This window comes from Phascolarctos cinereus, unplaced genomic scaffold (assembly GCF_003287225.1).
Source record: "Phascolarctos cinereus isolate Bilbo 61053 unplaced genomic scaffold, phaCin_HiC Scaffold_5;HRSCAF=322, whole genome shotgun sequence".
Taxonomy (NCBI): Eukaryota; Metazoa; Chordata; class Mammalia; order Diprotodontia; family Phascolarctidae; genus Phascolarctos; species Phascolarctos cinereus.
In genome coordinates, this window is record NW_027555958.1 from 436857362 (window position 1) to 436876768 (window position 19407).

Here is a 19407-nt window from a genome sequence, read left to right on the forward strand (position 1 = left end):
AAAAGATTCCACTCCAGCCCTCCATCTCCTTCCTCATGCACAAGTAACGTAAAAACTCTCCCACAGGTTACCAAACTGCTTGAGGGAGAAGGGGCCCATGCAGAGAGCTCATGTAACCGAGGAATATACATGGAATATATACAAGTGGTTAGGAAACTGCGGGAAGGGAGATACACCAGGAACTTTTCTGGTCAGAGCACATGTGTGGAGGTCGTACACATAGGTACATGGCCAATGATTAACCAGGGTAACTAATTCTTACTATGACATATATTTTATGATAATGTCATTGTGCTGGGCACCATGTTTAGGCATCTCTGGTCACTGAGCTGCTCTCCCACTGGGAATCAGCTCTTTAGTAGGGACACCTCTTAGCTTTCTACTCCCATCACCTAAGGTATGATAGCTTGTATCCCCACTTGCTATGTAGTAAAAGAGCTCAACCTGACCTTTCCATGTAGTCAGCCAGACAGCAATCATTCATTAAATGCCTTCTATGTGCCAGGAACTGTAGTAAGTGCTTGAGATACAAATAGAAGCAAATCAGTTCCTGCTCTATAAAGAGAAACAAGAAGGGTATAGTATAAGTTGGGCATAAGTTCAGAGGTAAGGCATTAAGGGGAATCAGGAAAATGAACTAGGGTGGGGGTGATGGCCTGAAAGAGTTCTGAGGGTTCAAGAGACTGAAAATCAAAGCAAGGACAAAGGAAAAGTGTCAGAGGAATGAGGTATGTCGAGAAACAGTATGATGGGAGACTATGGTCAGAGAGAAGAATTTTAGAATCCTTGAATATGGAAGTGGAATATTTGTATTTGATGATGAGGTCCAGGGTGTGTCTGAAGTGGAGTGAAGGAGTTGGTTATAGGAGTTGATTTTGAGAAACTAGGAGGCCATAGTCTTTGAGGAGACATCACACGATAATGGGGCAGTTAGGTGGCACAGTGGATAGAGTGCCTGGAGTCAGGAAGACTCATCTTCCAAAGTTCAAATATGACCTCAGACAAAAACAGAGAAAAATTTAGAAATGAACCATGTGACTTATAGAACAGGGCGATAGAACAGAAAGGAGAAATAGAGTATGCAGTCAATTCATCATTGTTTCAACAGTTTCTCCAAGAAGCTACAATTCAATCATTCCTTACTGGATTCTTTTAATAAGCCAAGTGGTAAGCCAGGAAAAGGAAAGTCTGTAGCTGCTATAAAGCTTAAAATCAGTCTCCATCTTCTGCCCCTTGTAAGACCACCAATCCAAGCCATGGCAAAATAACATTAAAATTTTCCCCAGGGTTTGGATTTTTGCAGCCGCTCACTAAAATCATCTGTAGCAAAATTGGCATCAGAAAGTATACAGTTACCATCAAAATTCACTTCCAAATAAGGATGATTATCTTATTGTCCCAGCTAATTGCCTTAGGATACCATCAACAATATATGCTTGCTGTTTCTTCTACAGGACACTGGTCTCCTATCTCTATGACTTCATAGCTGGAATGCTTACCTACCTTCTTCATCTCTGCCTCCAGAACTGAGGAGAGTGCCTGGCATATAGTAAGCATTTAGCAAATGCTCTATCTATATACTTGCATATATATATATATATATATATATATATATATATATATATATATATATATATATGTATATCAGCATTGTTTCTCATATTTAGAACTCACTTTTGTGCTACTTGTCAAGTGAAAGAACAGGTGGCCTTAATCACTGTTGGAAAACCCATTGCCAATCTGCCCTCCCTTTTTGGTGGCCTTGGATAGAGGTGACAGTTGCAGTTATAGTACTTTCTGTAAGCTACCCTCCCTCTGCTGTCTTGGAACAAATTGCTCTGATAATAATGATGAAACTCCTTGTATGGTTACCTCCCCATTCCTGCATTTGCACAGATTGTCTTTCTACCTGATAACAGTTCCTTCCAGCTGAATGACACGTAGTCACCCATGAATGTTCCCCTTTCTCCATTTGGTTCCCCCTTCTTCTGTTCTGATCACTCCTTTAAAAGGAATTATCTATTGGACTGAAATTGCCACAAAATGCATCTTATTGTCTGTTGTCTTCCCCCATTAGAATGTAAGGTTCTTAAGAGTAGGGACTATATTTCTGTTTTTGTATTCTTGGCACTTAGCATGGTATCTGGCATATAGTAAGGACTTCATAAATGCATGTTGACTTGTTGGCTTATTGTCTGTGTAACTTTTGTAAGGAAACAGCTAGGTGGCTCAGTGGATAGAATGTGAAACCTAGAGTCAGAAAGACTTGAATTCAAATCTGGTCTCAGACACTAACTAGAGTTGTGACCATGGGTAAGTCACAACCTCTATCTGCCTTAATCCATTGGAGAAGGAAATGGCAAACCATTCTAGTATATTTGTCAAGAAAACCCCATGGATAGCATGGTCCTTGGGATCATGAAGCTCCAGACAATAACAACCACTTTTGTAAAGAGGGCTAGATGTACAAGTTCAACTTAAAACAAGATTAACCCTTTGTTCAGAGAGTCACTTTCCAGAGTGTGGTTCTCTATGCTAGCTTAGAATAAACTTACCATTTCCTTTTCATTCAGTTTCTGAAGTTATTTGACTACTAGTCAGTATATCTGGCTGGTTAGAGATTCCCCCTGTACTCCTGTGGAATCAAGGTTGAAAATTCCCCCCAAAGTTACAGTATTTCCCCCTTTAGTGAGGACAATGACCCCAGTGGTCATACTCTTGTTTGTGCAAAGACTAAGAATAGAATTTGTATGTCTGCCACTTACGTACCAAGACACAACGGACATTTTTTTAGTTGAACATATCTTCTCCAGGTAGCACACAAACAACATTTCATTAACACAGGTATCCTGTTGCAGACAAAGATGGCACCCCCTCCATACCTTAGCAGATGATTTCATAAGCTGTTGTAGCCACAACAGAGTGCCACCAGATGGCCAGCATTTTGGTGATAAGCCTTCCATGCTTGGCTAAGATGATTAGTGCTTTGATGACAGGCCTTTTGGCGAGCTTTTACTTGAAGACTTTTTAGCTTAGTAGGATTTGCCAGAGCTTGGGTTCCACTGGCATAGTTTTTGGGAACTGAAGATCATCTCCGTGCTAAGATGAGGTATCAGAGATGGTCAATGGGCCTGGAACACATACTCGTGAAAGGACATGGTAACAAAGGAAGAAAACACCCCATCAACAAAAATGGTTTGAAGAACATTTTTATTATATTTGGGTAAATGTGACTTACTGTGTCTAAACATACGTTAATAACATCAGAACACATTTTCCCAAATAGAAAAGGATCATCTTTTTCTTGTGCTCCAAATGAACATTTTTTCTGGCAGTGAGGAAGGGTTATGAGCTTTGTAACCTGTTTCAAACAGTAAAAGCCCTTTTTTTCTGAGACATTGCTTTAAAGCCTGGAAAGGTGAATTCTTTTAGCCCCAAATAGATTAAGAAAAAAAGTGAAACAGACTCAAAGAATGCAACAAGAACATGGAATTTCTAGAATGCAAAAATATTTATGATGGTTATAATTTAAAACAGCAGCAACTCAAAATATATGCTGTATTAACAATTTCCAAAAGTTACAAAAACATATATACAAAGCCTCATCTCAGATGATCATGGGTGCTTAAAATAGTTAACTCTAATTCAGAAACTATAAACCCAAACCTACTACTGTATGTAGCTGTTCTGAAATATTTTTACAATGGTTTTAAAAATAAAAACAGAATGAAGAAATTCCCCCAAACTGTCCTGCACAAGATACAATGTGCTAATCTCTAGTCCACATCCATAACAAAAGAAAAAAATTTTAAGAACAAGGATTTCACATAAATAACGATTTTCTTAAAGCGTGTGACCAAACAAATGAAAATAAGTACTAACAACCAAAATGTATCTTGATGTAACCAGTACATACAGCCTTAAAGAATGATAGCAACGACGATGGGAACTGAATACTCGATACTAAAGCCCGAAGCACCCTAGGTTTGAAGGAGCACCGTGCAACACAAACAGGCAACACGTAAGAGGTAGTGTACCCTTGGCTAAGATGTACATGCCCTCTAGGGACCAGAATACAGCTTAGTGGTGGGGAAAATAAGACTTAATGAACGGTGGCTTAATTTATTCTCAGACAGAAGCTATTGCACATTAAGGAGCATTAGCCAGTATTGCTCCATAGTACTGTATGTCTCCAGCTGTCTGTAGGGGATCTTTTTACAGTGCTGTCAAATAGGTTAAGAACACAAGAGACCCTGAAGAATTCCATAATCATATATAAATTTCAGTCCCAGGGAATTCTACAAGAAAGCATTGATCAGCATATATTTCTTAAAAAAATTAAATATTTATCAATATCATAGTCTTTTTTTTAAAAAAATGCCTTTTCTCCTTCTTAGGAGGAAGTCTTTTTCTTCCTGAGATTCTTAAGCTATAGCCAATGCTTTGTTTCACACATTTCCCATAATTTTTTTTTAATGATGATCTTCATCTGTATGTTTTTTTTTTCATTTTGCAACAATTCCCTGGCCATTAATCAGGTTGAATCCTGAACTGATTCAGAGTCCTTAGAGAAAGCATACAGAACTGCTTTCAATGTAGTGTTTCTGTCCCGTTTTGAGATGAGGAAGTTTATGCACTTCAATCACTGGGAGCTGATTAGGATCCTGAGTGTGAAAAAGGAATTTTGCTTTATGCCAGCTGCCATCTTGAATCTGTAAATACACAGAGAGACATGTTTTCATACGCAATTTTTTCATTAATAATTAACATCAGCAAATCCAGACTTCTCGATATTCACAAAATGGAAACTCTGAGATCTCCTGATGCTTCCTCTCCAACCTTCACTGTTTTCTTTGCTTTTCACCTTCATACATTCAGACCAAGCTCCAACTCCTGCTTTCTAGTTATCAGGGAGCTGACTAGCGAGGAAGAAGAGGCTCCATTCCTTAACATGAATTGTTCATAGGCCACTATTTCTTTGGGTTATTTCTTTATTCAAGATGAAAAGCTTCTCTGACTGCAACTGAATAGTCTTACTATCATTTCATAGTCTTCCTATTCCTTGGAAGCCCCAAAGTCACCACAATCACAGATTTTGTTAATCAAATTATCATAATTCATTTAAAAAGAATTGATTTCCATAGATCTCCCATTTGTTCATTCTCTCCTCTTAATTTTTATATTAAACACTCATCTGGACCTCAAATACTTAATACAATGGCCTGTGATTATAATTCAGTGAAATTAAACTCAGCAGAGAATGAAAAGGATAAGCCTAATTTCCAAAGGTTAACTTCATTCATTCAACAAAACTATATGCAACAAACTGTGTTAGGCACCATGGACATTACCAGTAAGTATGAGATATGGTCCCAGATGTTCAGGCAGTTACCTGCAATTGGGAAGATATGTCCCTAACTAACTATAGTATAAGGAGTAAATGGCAAATCCTATCTGTATGAGATAGACAGGTAGTCCTAAAGGAGGTCAGAAATGGGAGAAAAAGCATTTGTAAGTAAGCTTCATTCATGAAGTATATTTGAGCTGGGATAGAAGTTTAGTAAATAGAGATGTAAGGGAAGGCATTTCAGGTGAAGGGGTGGAATGCCATCAGCAAAGCCATTGATGTAGGAAAGAACAAGATACACTTGGGATCTTAGATCTGGAAGAGAAATTAGAGATCATCTAATATAAAACCCTCATTTGACAAACAAAGAAACCAAGACTCTGGGAGGTGACAAAAGTTGCCTAAGTTTACAATGTTTGTTTGTGGCAGAATCAGCATAGAATTCAGGACCCCTGATTCTCAGCGCAATGCATTTTCCACCATAACAAACTGTGTAATACATGAAGCAATGGTTTTATAGTTCAGATTTTATAAGACACATTTCAATAAATCACAAGACTTAGTGTCAGAAAACAAGACCCTTAGTTAAATCTCTGTTTGACAGGTGGTCACAAATCTCTGAGAACCTATAGTAATGGTGAATTTACTGTTTCCAAGGCAACCCATTCCATTTTTGGCAAGTTCTAATTATTAGGATGTTCTTCCATATATTGAAATGGAAAAGCTTATGGTCATAAGTCAATTGCATTAAATAGAGGGAAAAACCCATGCCTGAAATGCTTCCTTACTGGAGTGGAAACTCATTGAAGGTAAGTACTATGCTGTTTTTCTCCATTGTCTCTATGAAGCCTGATACAATTCCCTAAACAAAGCAAGAACTTGATATTTATGGAATTGAATTGAATTCAACTGTTTCATCTACTTGATGTCTGACATTAAATTCTTATTCGACTAGTCTAGAGAAAAACAAATTTTCCTTGATCACAGTACAGTTAAAAGAAATAAATTTCCAGGCATCTCATGTTCACACTAATTTTTAAATTATTAAATTAAAGCTTTTTCATCTTGAATAAAGAAATAAATTGATCACTGACCCTATTTCAGTGTAATTTGAACAACTCTAAAAATGTCATCTCACTCCTTCCTTACCTTGCAGTCATCTGTAAGCACCTTTGGTTCAAGTAGGGTGTTTTCTTCAAAGACCTGGCCATTCCATCCCTTGAAAGTAACAGGTGATCCTGGAGCACCAGTCCTTTGAGTTGTCCATACTGGCGTGTTCAGACAATGAATAGTGATGATATGGGTGGCTTCTGAGCTCAGTAAATGAAGGAAGTTCATCTGGACTTTCCCAATTCCAAACTCCAACTAATTTCATGAAAATAATACTGATGTTATGAGATGTGGCAATTGAACTATTTGTTTGTTATAGCAAGTTGAGGATAAAAAATGCAGGATACTATCCATCTGTTCCAGGAATTTTATGAAATGTGTGGTTATAATTCACAATGGAATAATTGGGCATTAAAGTAATTATATTCATGCGTACAAAATGCAGTGCTGACCTGCTACTGACTTCTTAAGATCTCTTCCCTTCCCTCAAATCTAAATCCCATTTCAATCAATCAACAAGGGGTAATTAAGCACCTATTAAGTGTTAGGTACTGTATTGGGCTCCAAAGATCCCCAAACAAAAGTGAAATAGTTCCTGCCCTCAAGGAGTTCACATTCTAATTACAGCACGTTCATATAAGGTGTCCCAAAAGTCTTAGTGCAGTTTTAAGCTTCAATATGTTAAAACTGTACCAAGACTTTTGCGATATTCTATATTTAAGAACATACAAAATTTATACAAAATAAATACAAAGTAATTTTTGGAGGAAAGCTATAATAATATAATATATTAATATAATAATAATAATAAATAATATAATAATAATAGCTAGGAGAGAAGAGTGATCAATAAACACTGTATGAAAGCTTGAGCTGAGTATTGAAGGAAAGTAGAGATTTTAAGGGGAGGTGAAGAGCAAGTACATTCTAATACAGAAAACAAAATGCAAAGTCATAGAGACGAAGATGGAGTGTCATGTGTAAGGAAGAGCAAGATAGCCAGTTTGAATTTAGCCACTGTTTTATGCATTTATGTTTATATGTCTCGGATACTTACTAGCTATGTGCCCCTAGGCAAGTCACTTGCCCCTATTTGCCTCAGTTTCCTCATCTGTAAAATACATTGGAGGAGGAAATGGCAAACCACTCCAGTATTTTGCCAAAACAAACAAACGAACAAAAAAACCAAAAAAAAAATGGGGTCATGAAGAGTCGATAACAAAACAACAACAACAACAACAACACAGATAACCACTGCATCTCAGAGTTGGAAGAGTCCTCAGAGGTCACCAAGACCAGAGGCATCAAAGAGACAGAGATGTAAGGTCAACAAGACTCCCAATTGCCCTCCAGAAATAGATTAGAATGCAATTGGGAAACAATTAAATGGGGGAATAACTATGCAAGAAATGCAAGAAAATGTGAACATTCTAATTATGAATGCAAGAAAACAGATAACCAGTCAATATGTCTCTGTAGTGATCCTTACTGTACCAATAAACGGTCTCCATTTCTGTTTGACTTTACACTGCAAACTATTTGAGTTTGACACTGCAGACCTAGACCAATCCATATCTCGCATTCTGGCTTGGGATTCCAAAATTTGACTGAAACTGATCTTTCCATTGTCATCAATGATCTACTTCTGGCTTGTATTGCAGAAGGTTGTGGGAGAAAGAGTAAGAGTAGGAAGAAGAACTTGAGTAGAATAATAAAAGAAAATCATCTAGGTGAATTTGAAGGGGTTGGACTAATGAATTTGGTCAGAATTTGAATTTGGGGAGAGAGAAATTGAGAATATTTTGAATGACAATCTTTAGGTCCAGGTACTGCTCCAGAGTTTACTTTCTGGTTGTAGAGAAATAGATTCAAAGACTTAATTAAGGAGAACATAAAAAGATTAAAGAGAATAAGGGAAATCCTAAGGACTTGGGAAGACTTAGAGTCAATTTAAAGATAAGATGCTTGGGAAACCTTGGCAAGGTAAGAAAAGCTAAGTGTCAGAATGTTCACATTAATTGATAGGGTGGTGTGGGGGGAAAATTGGTGAAAATGGCAGGGCTGGTCCTGGGTAGAAGGAAGGCCGTGGCATTCTTGAGATAATTGGAAGGAATCTGAGTGAGGTTGTCAGAAAAAAGTTTTAACTAGGTGTTTGGGTAGAGGTGTAAACACCCAAATGAGTTTGAAGAAACGGCTGAAAATCTCATCTATTATGGATAAGTCAGTCAATGTGTTCCAGGCACTGTGCCAAGTACCAGGATATAAAGAAAGGTAGAAGGCAGTCTCTGCCTTCAAGGAGATCACAGTCTAAAGGAGGAAACAACATGTAAACAACTATGTACTCTATGTACCTAACTGCCCCAGTAGAAGTTAAGTGACAAAGTTAGGCTGATGCCAGGAAGGACTTCTTTACAATTAAAACAATTAAATGGTAGAATAATTTGCCTCAAGAAGTGGTGATTTCCCTTCCTTGGAAGTTGTTAAGCAGAGATTGGACAATCATTTGTTAAGCATGTAATTAGCGGGGATTCCTTTTGTAAAAAATGCTATTTGGCTTGTAAAGCTCTTCAGAATCTGGCACCTTCCTATCTTTTCCTATTTTTCCACTTTACTCCTCTTCACGTACTCTATGATCCAGTGACTCTGGCCTCCCTTCGGTTTCTTAAATAAGTACTCCATCTCCCTACTCTTCACTTAAAAACATTTTTTATAACATTCAGTGCATTTCCCCGGCTATCCTTTATGCCTACAATTCTCTTCTCTTCTTTTCCACCTCCTAGCTTCTCTGTTTTCTTCCAAGTCTCAGCTGACATCTGACCTATTGCAAGAAACCTTTCCCAGTCCTCTTTAAGCTTAGTGCCTTCCCTATGAGATTACCCTCCAATTTATTTCATATATACCATGTATGCATATAGCTATATGCATGTTATTTCTCACGTTAGAATCTAAGCTTCCTGAGGGCAAGGATTGTCTTTTACCTTTCTTTATATCCCCAGTGCTTAGCACAGTGACTGGCACATAGTAAGCGCTTAAGAAATGCTTTTTGGCTATTGATTGTATGGGTTGAACTAGGCTGGTGCTGAAATCTCAACTTTCAAATTCCATGATTTGTTATAAGGGAGTAGGGTGGGGAGGATGATGCAATCCTCCATATGGAAGAGGCTGCAAGTCTGCTTCCAGAAAGCTATGATGACATGTAATAGAAATGCCCTGATTTGGAACATGTTTGGTAGATGGTTCTGGTTTGCTAACTAACCATGAGATGAGGAAAAGAAAGGTTAATTGGTTTCCTAGCTGGATTGGGAGTGCATTCCAAAGGCATTAGTTACCAGGGCCAGTCACTGGTCTTTGGCTCTTCTCAGACTTAACAGTATTGGAGAAGGTATGATAGAGTCCTCAGGCTTTTATCTCCCCACTGGGGCTACAAAGCCGACCATTCATGGCTGTGATATTGCTTCTGTCTCTGTTACATCTACTCTTTCCTTCTTTGAGGAAAGGGAAATTGGAGAAAGCTACAACCTCGTGTACTCCAAAATGTCAGGCTAGTAAGCCATAGGAGATCTGGGAACTGGAGTCCATGCTAGGATTTGCTGGAAGCCAAAGATAGAAGAATTAGGTCTAGAGCTACCTGCTTGACCTAGCCCAGCAGTAGTAGATATGAAAACTGATTAATGTATCAGCCATATAGCTTTTATAAGGGAATTTCTTGGCAGCAAACGCTATATAGAAACTGTCTTAAGGTTGAGCCCACTGTCCTCACAGACTGAAGTGGTTGAGATAAAAGTGTATTCCCAGGTATTGGCAAAAATATTTGTACTTCTGTTCTTGCTATAACTTTGTAGCAATTATCCCTATGTAAAAGCTAATTGGTGTTAAACAGTTAAATGGAAAGCACCAATCACTGTTGGTTAATGAGGGGAACCCCCAACCCCACAGGGGTACCCTAGAACTTTGAGGGCTAGATGGAGTTGGCCTTTCAAGAGGTGATAGCTTCCCTCATCCCCTCCTTGAATATTTACAAGCAGAGGCTGGAGGCACCTTTTTCTGGTATAGAAGAGAGAGTAAGTCTAGAATATCACTGTTCTTATTCTTTGATCTCCAATGGCCTTGTCTCAGTTCTTACCATGCTTGATTCCTCTGAAGCTTTTGTCACTATTGACACCACTATTGACACCCCCCCCTCAATTTCTGTGACATTGTTCCCTTTTAGTTCTTCCTGAAAAATCCCCTGTATTTTTGGCTATTCCCCCTCAGTTTCCTTTGCTGGTTCATCATCCCTCTCCTTACCACTAAATAAATTAAGATACCTTCCAAATCTCAGCCCTGAACCCTCTTCTCTCCTATTTACTCTATCTACTCTTGGCATTTCCTTTCTTGTGTATACCTTGTATTTTTGTCCAATCACCCTCCCCCAGCAGAATGTAAACTTCTTGGAAGCAGGGACTGATGCCTTTTTGTCTTTGATCACAAGCACCTAGCAAAATATCTACTATATACAAGGCATTTAAAGAATATTGAAATTACATTTATTAAATCCCCTTTACAATGCATCTATTGACAAGCAGTGAGCATGAGTATGCCTTTGCTTTAAGACCACTAGGGATCGCTGCCGCAGGAGGCAGAACAATTAACATTTGGCTAGCTTTGACTTGGAGAGTTTTGTCCCGGGGGAAAACAGCATAATTTTATTGTCTTTGACACTTTTAGAGAAAGAACAAGAGTTTGAGTTGGTGTGACAGAGGTGGGATTCTGAGTAACATTCTATGACTCCTAAGCAGACCCCTTTCTCTTCCTGGTCATTACTTTGGATTTTCGGGAGATGAGAGAGAAAGAACAATGGGAAGGATATGAAAAGGAGGGCAAAGGAAGTGGAAGGGGAAAGAATAACAACAAGGAAACAAGGAAAACTTAAAGACAAGGTAGGAGGAAGGAACCACAGCAGTTGTACCCATTCAGAAGTGTCATTAAAAGCACTAGAAAGACTGGAGAACTGGGCCCTCTATCCTCATCCTGCTATCCACAATGACTTACAGACTTCCAGGGAAGTGAGGGTGGTGACATGGATAAGTCAGAGGGAAAAATAAGAAAACCTCTGTCACGTTGACTTAGCATTATCCCAAAAGACTGCAAATTCCCTGAATCCTTCTACTCCAGCTTTTGGGGGTCAATAATGGAGATACACTTTGTCAAGATTTCTCAATGGAGCAACCTCCCAAAGTATTGCAAGGTCATTGTTAGTTCTGCCTTCTAGCAATTGCTAGGGAGAGATGTGGGCTGTACGTTTCAGTTTGGAAGGAAAAGCTTTTCTTTTTTAATGGCCATACATTTTCGTGTTACTGTTCTTTTTTTTTTTTTTTGACTAATGGTCCCAATCCACGTGCAGCAGAAATGTATGGCTGTGGATGTGCCAAGACCCTCTCTCTGTCTACTATCTCCTAGGCAGATGAAGTGTGGTTTCCCTTTATAAATTGAAGACTAGCTGGTCAAGGTATGGATTCTCTTGACATTGCGCTGTCCCATCCCATTCCTATCCAACTCCCACACCATCCCAGGTAAGGCCTTTGTCTGGCACTGATCAAATCCATAACTTTGTTGCTGTAGCCAACAGTAAAGACCACTATTGGTGCATGTGATTCCTTGTAAAGACCACTTGGACAAATAGGTTACTCTCTAAAGGTCTTCATGCAGCCTGATCTGTCTCTGTGTGTCTATGTCTACATTTGCTGCAGCTAGCTCCCTGTTACTTTCCTACTGTAGCTGATACCTTAGGAAGGACAGAATTCACGCATTTGAATTCTTAGCTTTTCCATAGGAGAGAGTGTCAAAGATGAGAAGTCCTTCTAAGGTTGAAGAGGTCAGAACTCTAGAGAGCAACTTTTGAGGTAGAAGATTCAGAGTGGAGACCAAGATTGATCCTTAGGGGAAGAGAACTGGAGGGAAGAGTTCCCACAAAACAGAAGGAGAATAACAGGAATCTGGGCAACAAGAGGAAATAGAGGTAGACACAAAAAGGAAAGCTGAGTTACACCCAAGCCGGGAGCTTGCTCATTCACATGGCCTTTATAGGAAATCACATGCACCTAGAAGTTGGAGTATGTGCACTGTAGAGCATCCCAGACATATTCTTTTACTAATGGACTCTACTGGTCCAAGGGAAGGTGCACCTATATACCTCCACAAGAATGAAGGGTTGTCTGATGCTCCCCAAAAAAGGGGGAAGGGTTTCCCTGCCTGTCAGGGTCCTCAGATCAGAGGCCATCCTGCTGCTTCTTTCAGGCTAACTAAAAACTATTTTGTTTTGTTAGTTTGAGTGTGTTTACTTGGGGCTCTTTGGGGGAGAGACACACCAAATTCTGATGTTCCAAGAGGAAATCTTGAGAAAACAAGCCAAAGGGACTGTTTTTGAAAGAGGCCCCTAAAGATGAATGTGGTATGTTATACCAGGGGCCAGCCAAAAGAATATAGAGATGATATATTTCTCAAAGAAAGACTTCTCTGTCAGTGTGAAACTCAAATACCTAGGCACAAGAAGTTCTAGAAAATCTGTTTGTAAGAGAGATAAACATAGGATTTGTTTCTTCAATTTAATCCAAACATATTAAATTTGGAATGAAGCTTTTTGCTTCATAAATATTTTTAATATATGGTCAAAGGTAGATTAGAGAATCCCTAATACCTACAGGATAATTAATTTATAGCTAGAAGGAAAAAACACTTAAGACACAGTATTTAATGATATCCAAGGAAGGTTAGTTTTTGCCTTTTACTTTATGTATGGTGTTCAATATTAGTAGGTTTTGTGTAAAGATTCTTTTTGTAATGACATCAATATCATTAAAATTTATGTCATTAGTCACTGATGACAAGCCCTGTAACTGTTACATACTTAATAGAGGTATATGTATACATAAAACATATTATATATATATATATATATATTATATACATATATTATACACACATATATATATATCATATGACAGCAAGCGTGGTCTAGTGGATAAAGGTTGGTCTTGGAGTAAGGAAAACATGGGTTCAGGTCTTGCCTTGGAAATGTTAGCTGTGTGATCATAATTACATTATTTAACCTCTCAGAACTTCAAGTAACTCTCTAAGACAAAGTGGCTTCCACATGGAAAGTTTCCCAACAACAACAATACACACACACATATGTTTGTGTGTGTGTTTATATGTGTATACACCCACGTGTGCATATACATGCATGCATAAGTGTGTGTATACACAAATATTTATTAAAAACCATATATATACTCATACATATATGTGTATTCATGCATATATACACACATGCTTATTTATTAAAAACCATCAATAGAGTTTGCCAAAAACATAACCACATACTAAGGATTTTTTTTACTTACCTGGAATAGATATTTTAAAAAATCAGATAATTTTATTTCTTGAGTTCTTGGGATAACAGAACTTTGTCTTCATTTGCAATAAAGGATCATTATATCAATAATATCTGGATGTTTGAGCCTGAGAAAAAGTCTGGCCTTGTGTTCTTGAATGTGAAGCATACCTTTGTCACAGACACAGGAGATAAGCATGTTTGACCGCCAGCACTGAAATTGCAGAAAACCTCAATGGCATCTGAAGGACACCCAAGATTTGGATCAATCCAGTATTTTCCTGTCAATTTATAGAAAAAAAATGGAGTGAACTAAACTAAAACGTATTTGAAACATTCTTAAAGACTGTTTGAAAGGTGTTTTTAATATACTGCATTGCAGTCTTATTTTTCTGGGAAACAGTCACATTCCAAAAACTCCGATGTTCACAGATATGTTTGTATCCAGTAATAAGAGAATGTACTACTAATAAAATGAATGTAGAAAAATCATCATAAGGAATCAGAAAACAGTGTTTTAAAACTATCTTCATCTCATCAGAGATCTTAGAGAGTTAGAAGAGAGCTTAGAACTTGCCTAGTCTACCACTCTTCATTTCCATATATAAGGAAATCAAGCCACAGAGAGGGTTAAGTGACTTGCCCAAGGCCACAAACAATAGCAGTAGAGCCAGCACTAGGACCTGGGTCTTTGGATTTCCAGTCTAGGTCCTCCCCATTATCCCATGCTGCCTGCTAGTAGACTCAGCCAGATCATCACACTGTATGTCTGCAAAGTCCCAGAGCTGTTGAAGCTTTAATATTTCAAACTTGAATAATTTAAGCTTAAATAGCTTAAAACTGCACTAAGGTTTCTGGGATACCTTGTAGAGTTAAAGAAAGAACATTTTGGTTAAAAATGTGAAGTTATTTTTGTAGACCACTAAGACAAATGTATAAATATTTCTACTCTAAGTACAGCTAATAACATGTCAATAATAGTTACTGCTGAATAGCTCATGTTTCTATAAATATCTCAAGGTTTAGAAAACACATTCTTCACAATACCATGAAGTAGGCAGTGGGAGTATCATTATCCCTGTTTTCAAGATGAAGAAATTAAGGAGAAGGGTAATTTAATGAGTTGTCCACATTTGCACAGCTAAAAAGAGTCTGAACTTCGATTCAACCTGGGGGCTTTTGATTCTATGTCCAGACTCTCTCACTACACTACCTTGCCTGCTTATGAAAGAACCCTCCATGAGATTATAGAAATAAAAAGATCTACTAGTGGTACAAATAAAACGGACAGGGCACTAGGTGGGGCAGTAGATTAGAATACTGGGCCTGGAATCAGAAAGACCAGAGTTCTAATGTGACCTCAGACACCAACTAGCTGTGTGACCCCGGGCAAGTCACTTAACTCTTTCCCGCAAAAAAACTGGAGAAGGAAATGGCAAAGCACTCCATTATCTTTGCCAAGAAAACTCCATGGACAGTGTTGGCATGCTATTATGGTCCATGGGGTCACAAAGAGTAGGACATGACTGAACAACAACAACCACTGGTAAAGGAACTCATCTACTGAAGCTTGTACATGGACAAAGATTCCACCTATAACATACTCAAGAAATTTATTAATGAGGTAGAACCCACAACTTCCCAAGCCAGTCATCTGTGCTTTTGGATTGCTCTAATTGTCAGGGGATTTTTCTTTTCATAAAGCTTTCTCAACTTGCATCCATTGGTCCCAGTTCTGCCTTCTGAGGTCAAGAATACAAGTCAAAATCCTCTTTCACATGACAGTCCTTGAAATATTTGAAGTCAGTGCTCATATTTTTTTTCTGTTTCTCATTTCCAAGCTTAACTGACTGAGTCCTTTCAACTGACACTGATATGGTCTCAATTCTAAGCCATTTACTATCTGGGTTCCCTTCGTCTGGTTACTCTTTAAGTTATCAACATCCTTCATAAAATGTAGCAGCACCCAGAATGGACCACTGTACTCTAGATGCAGGCTGACTGATGCGGAGCAAATGGGAATTGAAACTAAGTAGTGCTTTACATTATACCTCTCTTAAGGTACCTTAATATTGCATTCATTTTCTTGGTCACCATATCATGCTGATGCTTCATATTGAGCATGAAGTCCTCAAAAATCTCTAGATCGCTTTCACTTGCAGCTCTTGACCCACGCCTCCTCCGTCTAGTACTTGTGAAACTGACTGCTTGAACCCATGTGTAGAACTTTACATTTATCCCTATTAAACTTCATCCTACTCAATTTAGCACAATCTTCTAGGCTATTTTGTTTGAATCCTGATTGTCACCCAACAAACTTACCTATTCTTCCCAGTTTTGTGTCATCTGAAAATTTGATAATCATACCCTTTGTGTTTTTACTCAAGTTATTGATAAAAAAAAAAAATAAGCAACAGAAGGCCAAGCAAAGAGCTGCAGGATGCTCCAATGAAAACTTCTTTCCAAGATGACATCATACCATTAATGATCTAGGAAGCTGTACAGAAAGGAAATCTAGAAGTTGTTTTTTTTTTTGCAGAAAGTTCTGGTGATATGCACTTTCGTTATTTATTAGGGAATAACATTATCTGCTAGAAGGCTTGGAAATAGCCTATAAGACAATCTCTATTGTCAGTCAAATTTAGGAAATGGATGAAATTTATCTTCAGTGTCCTTCCTCTTCTCACTTCCTTTGGCAGTAAGGTAAGCAACACATATTGGGAAGGAATATTTTGATAGATGCAAATGTGAAAATGGATCCACACTACAGAACATTTTTGTCAAAATATTTGTTTCAAACTGGCAGATTGGGCCCATTGAAGTTTCTGCCAAAATGATTAATTAGCAGGTGTTGCAGCTTCAGATGGAGAGCAGATTTGCATATAGCACAGCTAGGGTAATGCTCTCATCAGTGGCTGCTCACCAGATGTCTGGGACTAACTACATTTACCAACGTTACCCTTTGAAACTGGTGCTCTGATTGGTTTTTCCTTACCCCTCATATTAAGAGTAGAAGTTAGCACAGATAGGAATCCATCTTTGATATTTCTTTTTTAAAGGAGGACTCGATTGACACAGTGCATTTGCATGTACTAGAGCTAGTAGGATGAAAATTTTTATTTCAAAGAAAAATGACAATATATGCTTGTTATGATTTGCACTTAGAGTACATTGCACAGATATGATAAATTATGCTAAATATAGTAAAATTATATGTAAAAATGATAAAAAAGTATCACTTGATTCTTCTGTTGTTAACTAGCTCTTTGTGTGAGTCAGTCTCTTTCTTTCCCTCTCTCATTTTCTCTTTGCAAGCAAAGGCACAAGGAAGATATTCCCTGTATTTGTGGGTGGCAAGGAGCCTGGAAATTGGCCCAAGCTAGTGAGGTTGTTGGACATGGTGGCTACTATTGCGAGCAAGCTCTCTTTGGAAGTTGGAATTGTGAGGCTCCTCACTGTCACACCTCTGATTACCCAGGAAGAGCATCCAGGGGAAAAAGATAATATCCTTTCATCATGTTAAAATGCTACTTGCTAGGGTATAAATGAATATTGGAAAAAGGGCTATTTCAAATTTCAAACCCAGCAATGAAAAGTCTTAATGACATCACAAAACTGAGCGTACCTACCATTTGTCACTTTGCGTTCACAGTTAAGCAGATCTCTACAGATGCGAGCCGGGTTATCTCGTGTGCCAAGAGGATTCTTGATGCTGTGTAGTAAATTACTAAGATAGTGTAGAGTTTTGAATATTTCTGCGCTGTGGTCCAGTAAAGTCACTTCGGTATTCTGGTAGCTCTGCCAAGCCACCATGATGATCACATTATTGTGGAGCAGCCATCACAGAAGATTAAATCCAATGATCAACACATACCACAGACAGGCAGGAAATATGTCCATAGCATGGAAAGAATCATGTGGGAGGCAAATGTAAAGCAGAAGAAAATTTAAAAATATGTGGATATATTTTATTAACACCCACCTAACACTAAAAAGTTGAAATGACACTTTTTTCCCTCCCCCTCCCTTTTCCCAAAGGTTTCATTTTGTATGTTTGCAAAAAATCTAAGACAAGAATGGAAAGAGGGGGAAAGTGCTAGATCTACTCTGGTATGTTCTTTTGATCTTTTATTGTCTGGTAAGTATTTGATTAAGAAAGCCAAGAAGCAATGGTGGCCAATGCTCTTTTTAGGAGAATAGCTAACTCTTTCTACCACGGTATTCTAAATTCCTCAATAGTAAATCATTTAACAATGTAAAGATTGTGCTGGAAAAATGTTCTCTTAAAAAGCATCCTCTGTATACATTTGTGTTTAATCACGTTAGAAACAGCTAACTTTTTCCATGAAAAAGCAGTCTCATATTTTTCAATATGTTTTAAATACAATCTTTGTGATGAAGCCACATTTTGGCCTCCTAAAAAATAACTCTCTATAATTTGTATACTCTGCATGCCAATGTAAATAAAGCAAAATATATTACCTCCATCTGTAGTGCAGTATTTGATTCAATCAAGGCTTGAATAGCAGCATTGATATCCATTTGTTTCTGCATAAAACAAAACCGTTTCAGATCATCAACAATATCAACATGGAGTACTCCAAGTGGAGGCTGTAAATTCTTGAGGCAGTGCTGCTCCAGGACACCAGACATATTATCTGATAGGGGTGAACAGGGGTGGGGGGTGGGGGTTTATAGCTTATGTTTCGACAGTTCTTGCAGACATGCCTGGCTCTCTGAAAGGACAACATATTGCCTTCGCTCAAATCTCAAAGGTCTCTTAATTAGTAAAGAAATAAAATTACAGCTCCTAAATGAAAAACTATTTGTCCACAGTGTATGAAAATGGGGGAAAGAGCTACCCAAGTGGAAGAGGAATGAAATATGATCCTCATTTTAATGAATTGTAAAGTGAAGAATAAATAACTTTAGCACCTTTTAACAGTTGCATTCTTGGAAGGAAAGCAGAATAAAATAATACTGTCCTGAGGTAGTCACCACACTAGTTTAACCTGATACTCTTGTGGTCTTAAAAACAACTTTGGTAAGTAGGAAAATGTGCCATTACTCCCAAAAGAAATAATACAGAAAGAATTCAATCTACCACTGTATTTAATAAAAGATATTTTTAGAGACTCAACAGAACCATTGGTACAACTCAAGTCTTTGAGCAATTCTTTTTTTTTTTTTGTAATGGGCTGAGAAACCAAGGTGGTAAGGAAGGAGCTATGAATTGGTAGAACATCCTGAGTTAGCATACACCCAAGTCAACCACTACTTTTACTTGGTTTCAGAATAATCATACTGCTTGTCTTCTTGGAAACTCATATCATGGAAACTGCTTTCAGCAATTCTCTCAATTTATTAGTAACTTTTGGTACTTAAACTAAACTTTGATTACTCAGGCATCTCTGTAAAATTATTGAATGATACAAAAAAAGACTTCTGGGGGCCCCAACATGATGTTTTAAGTTGGAGCAGTCTCTCCTCAGACTGGTTAAACCTCCCGACTCTTAACTCAGTATGTGACTGGGGAGATAAGAGTGTAGCCTATACAAAAGGATGGAAGAACTCATAG

General features: G+C 38.0%; 1 protein-coding gene across 1 annotated transcript in view; it reads right to left on the minus strand.

The window, feature by feature from the left end:
- Window positions 1–3233: 3233 nt before the first annotated feature.
- Window positions 3234–19407, minus strand: part of COL24A1 (collagen type XXIV alpha 1 chain) — a 353333-nt gene continuing 337159 nt past the window's right edge. Inside the window, 5 exon segments of the mRNA XM_078155798.1 lie at window positions 3234–4712; window positions 6497–6712; window positions 14001–14110; window positions 17459–17627; window positions 18312–18377. Of these exon segments, the coding sequence (XP_078011924.1) occupies window positions 4566–4712; window positions 6497–6712; window positions 14001–14110; window positions 17459–17627; window positions 18312–18377 (708 nt within the window). The 3' untranslated portion in view covers window positions 3234–4565.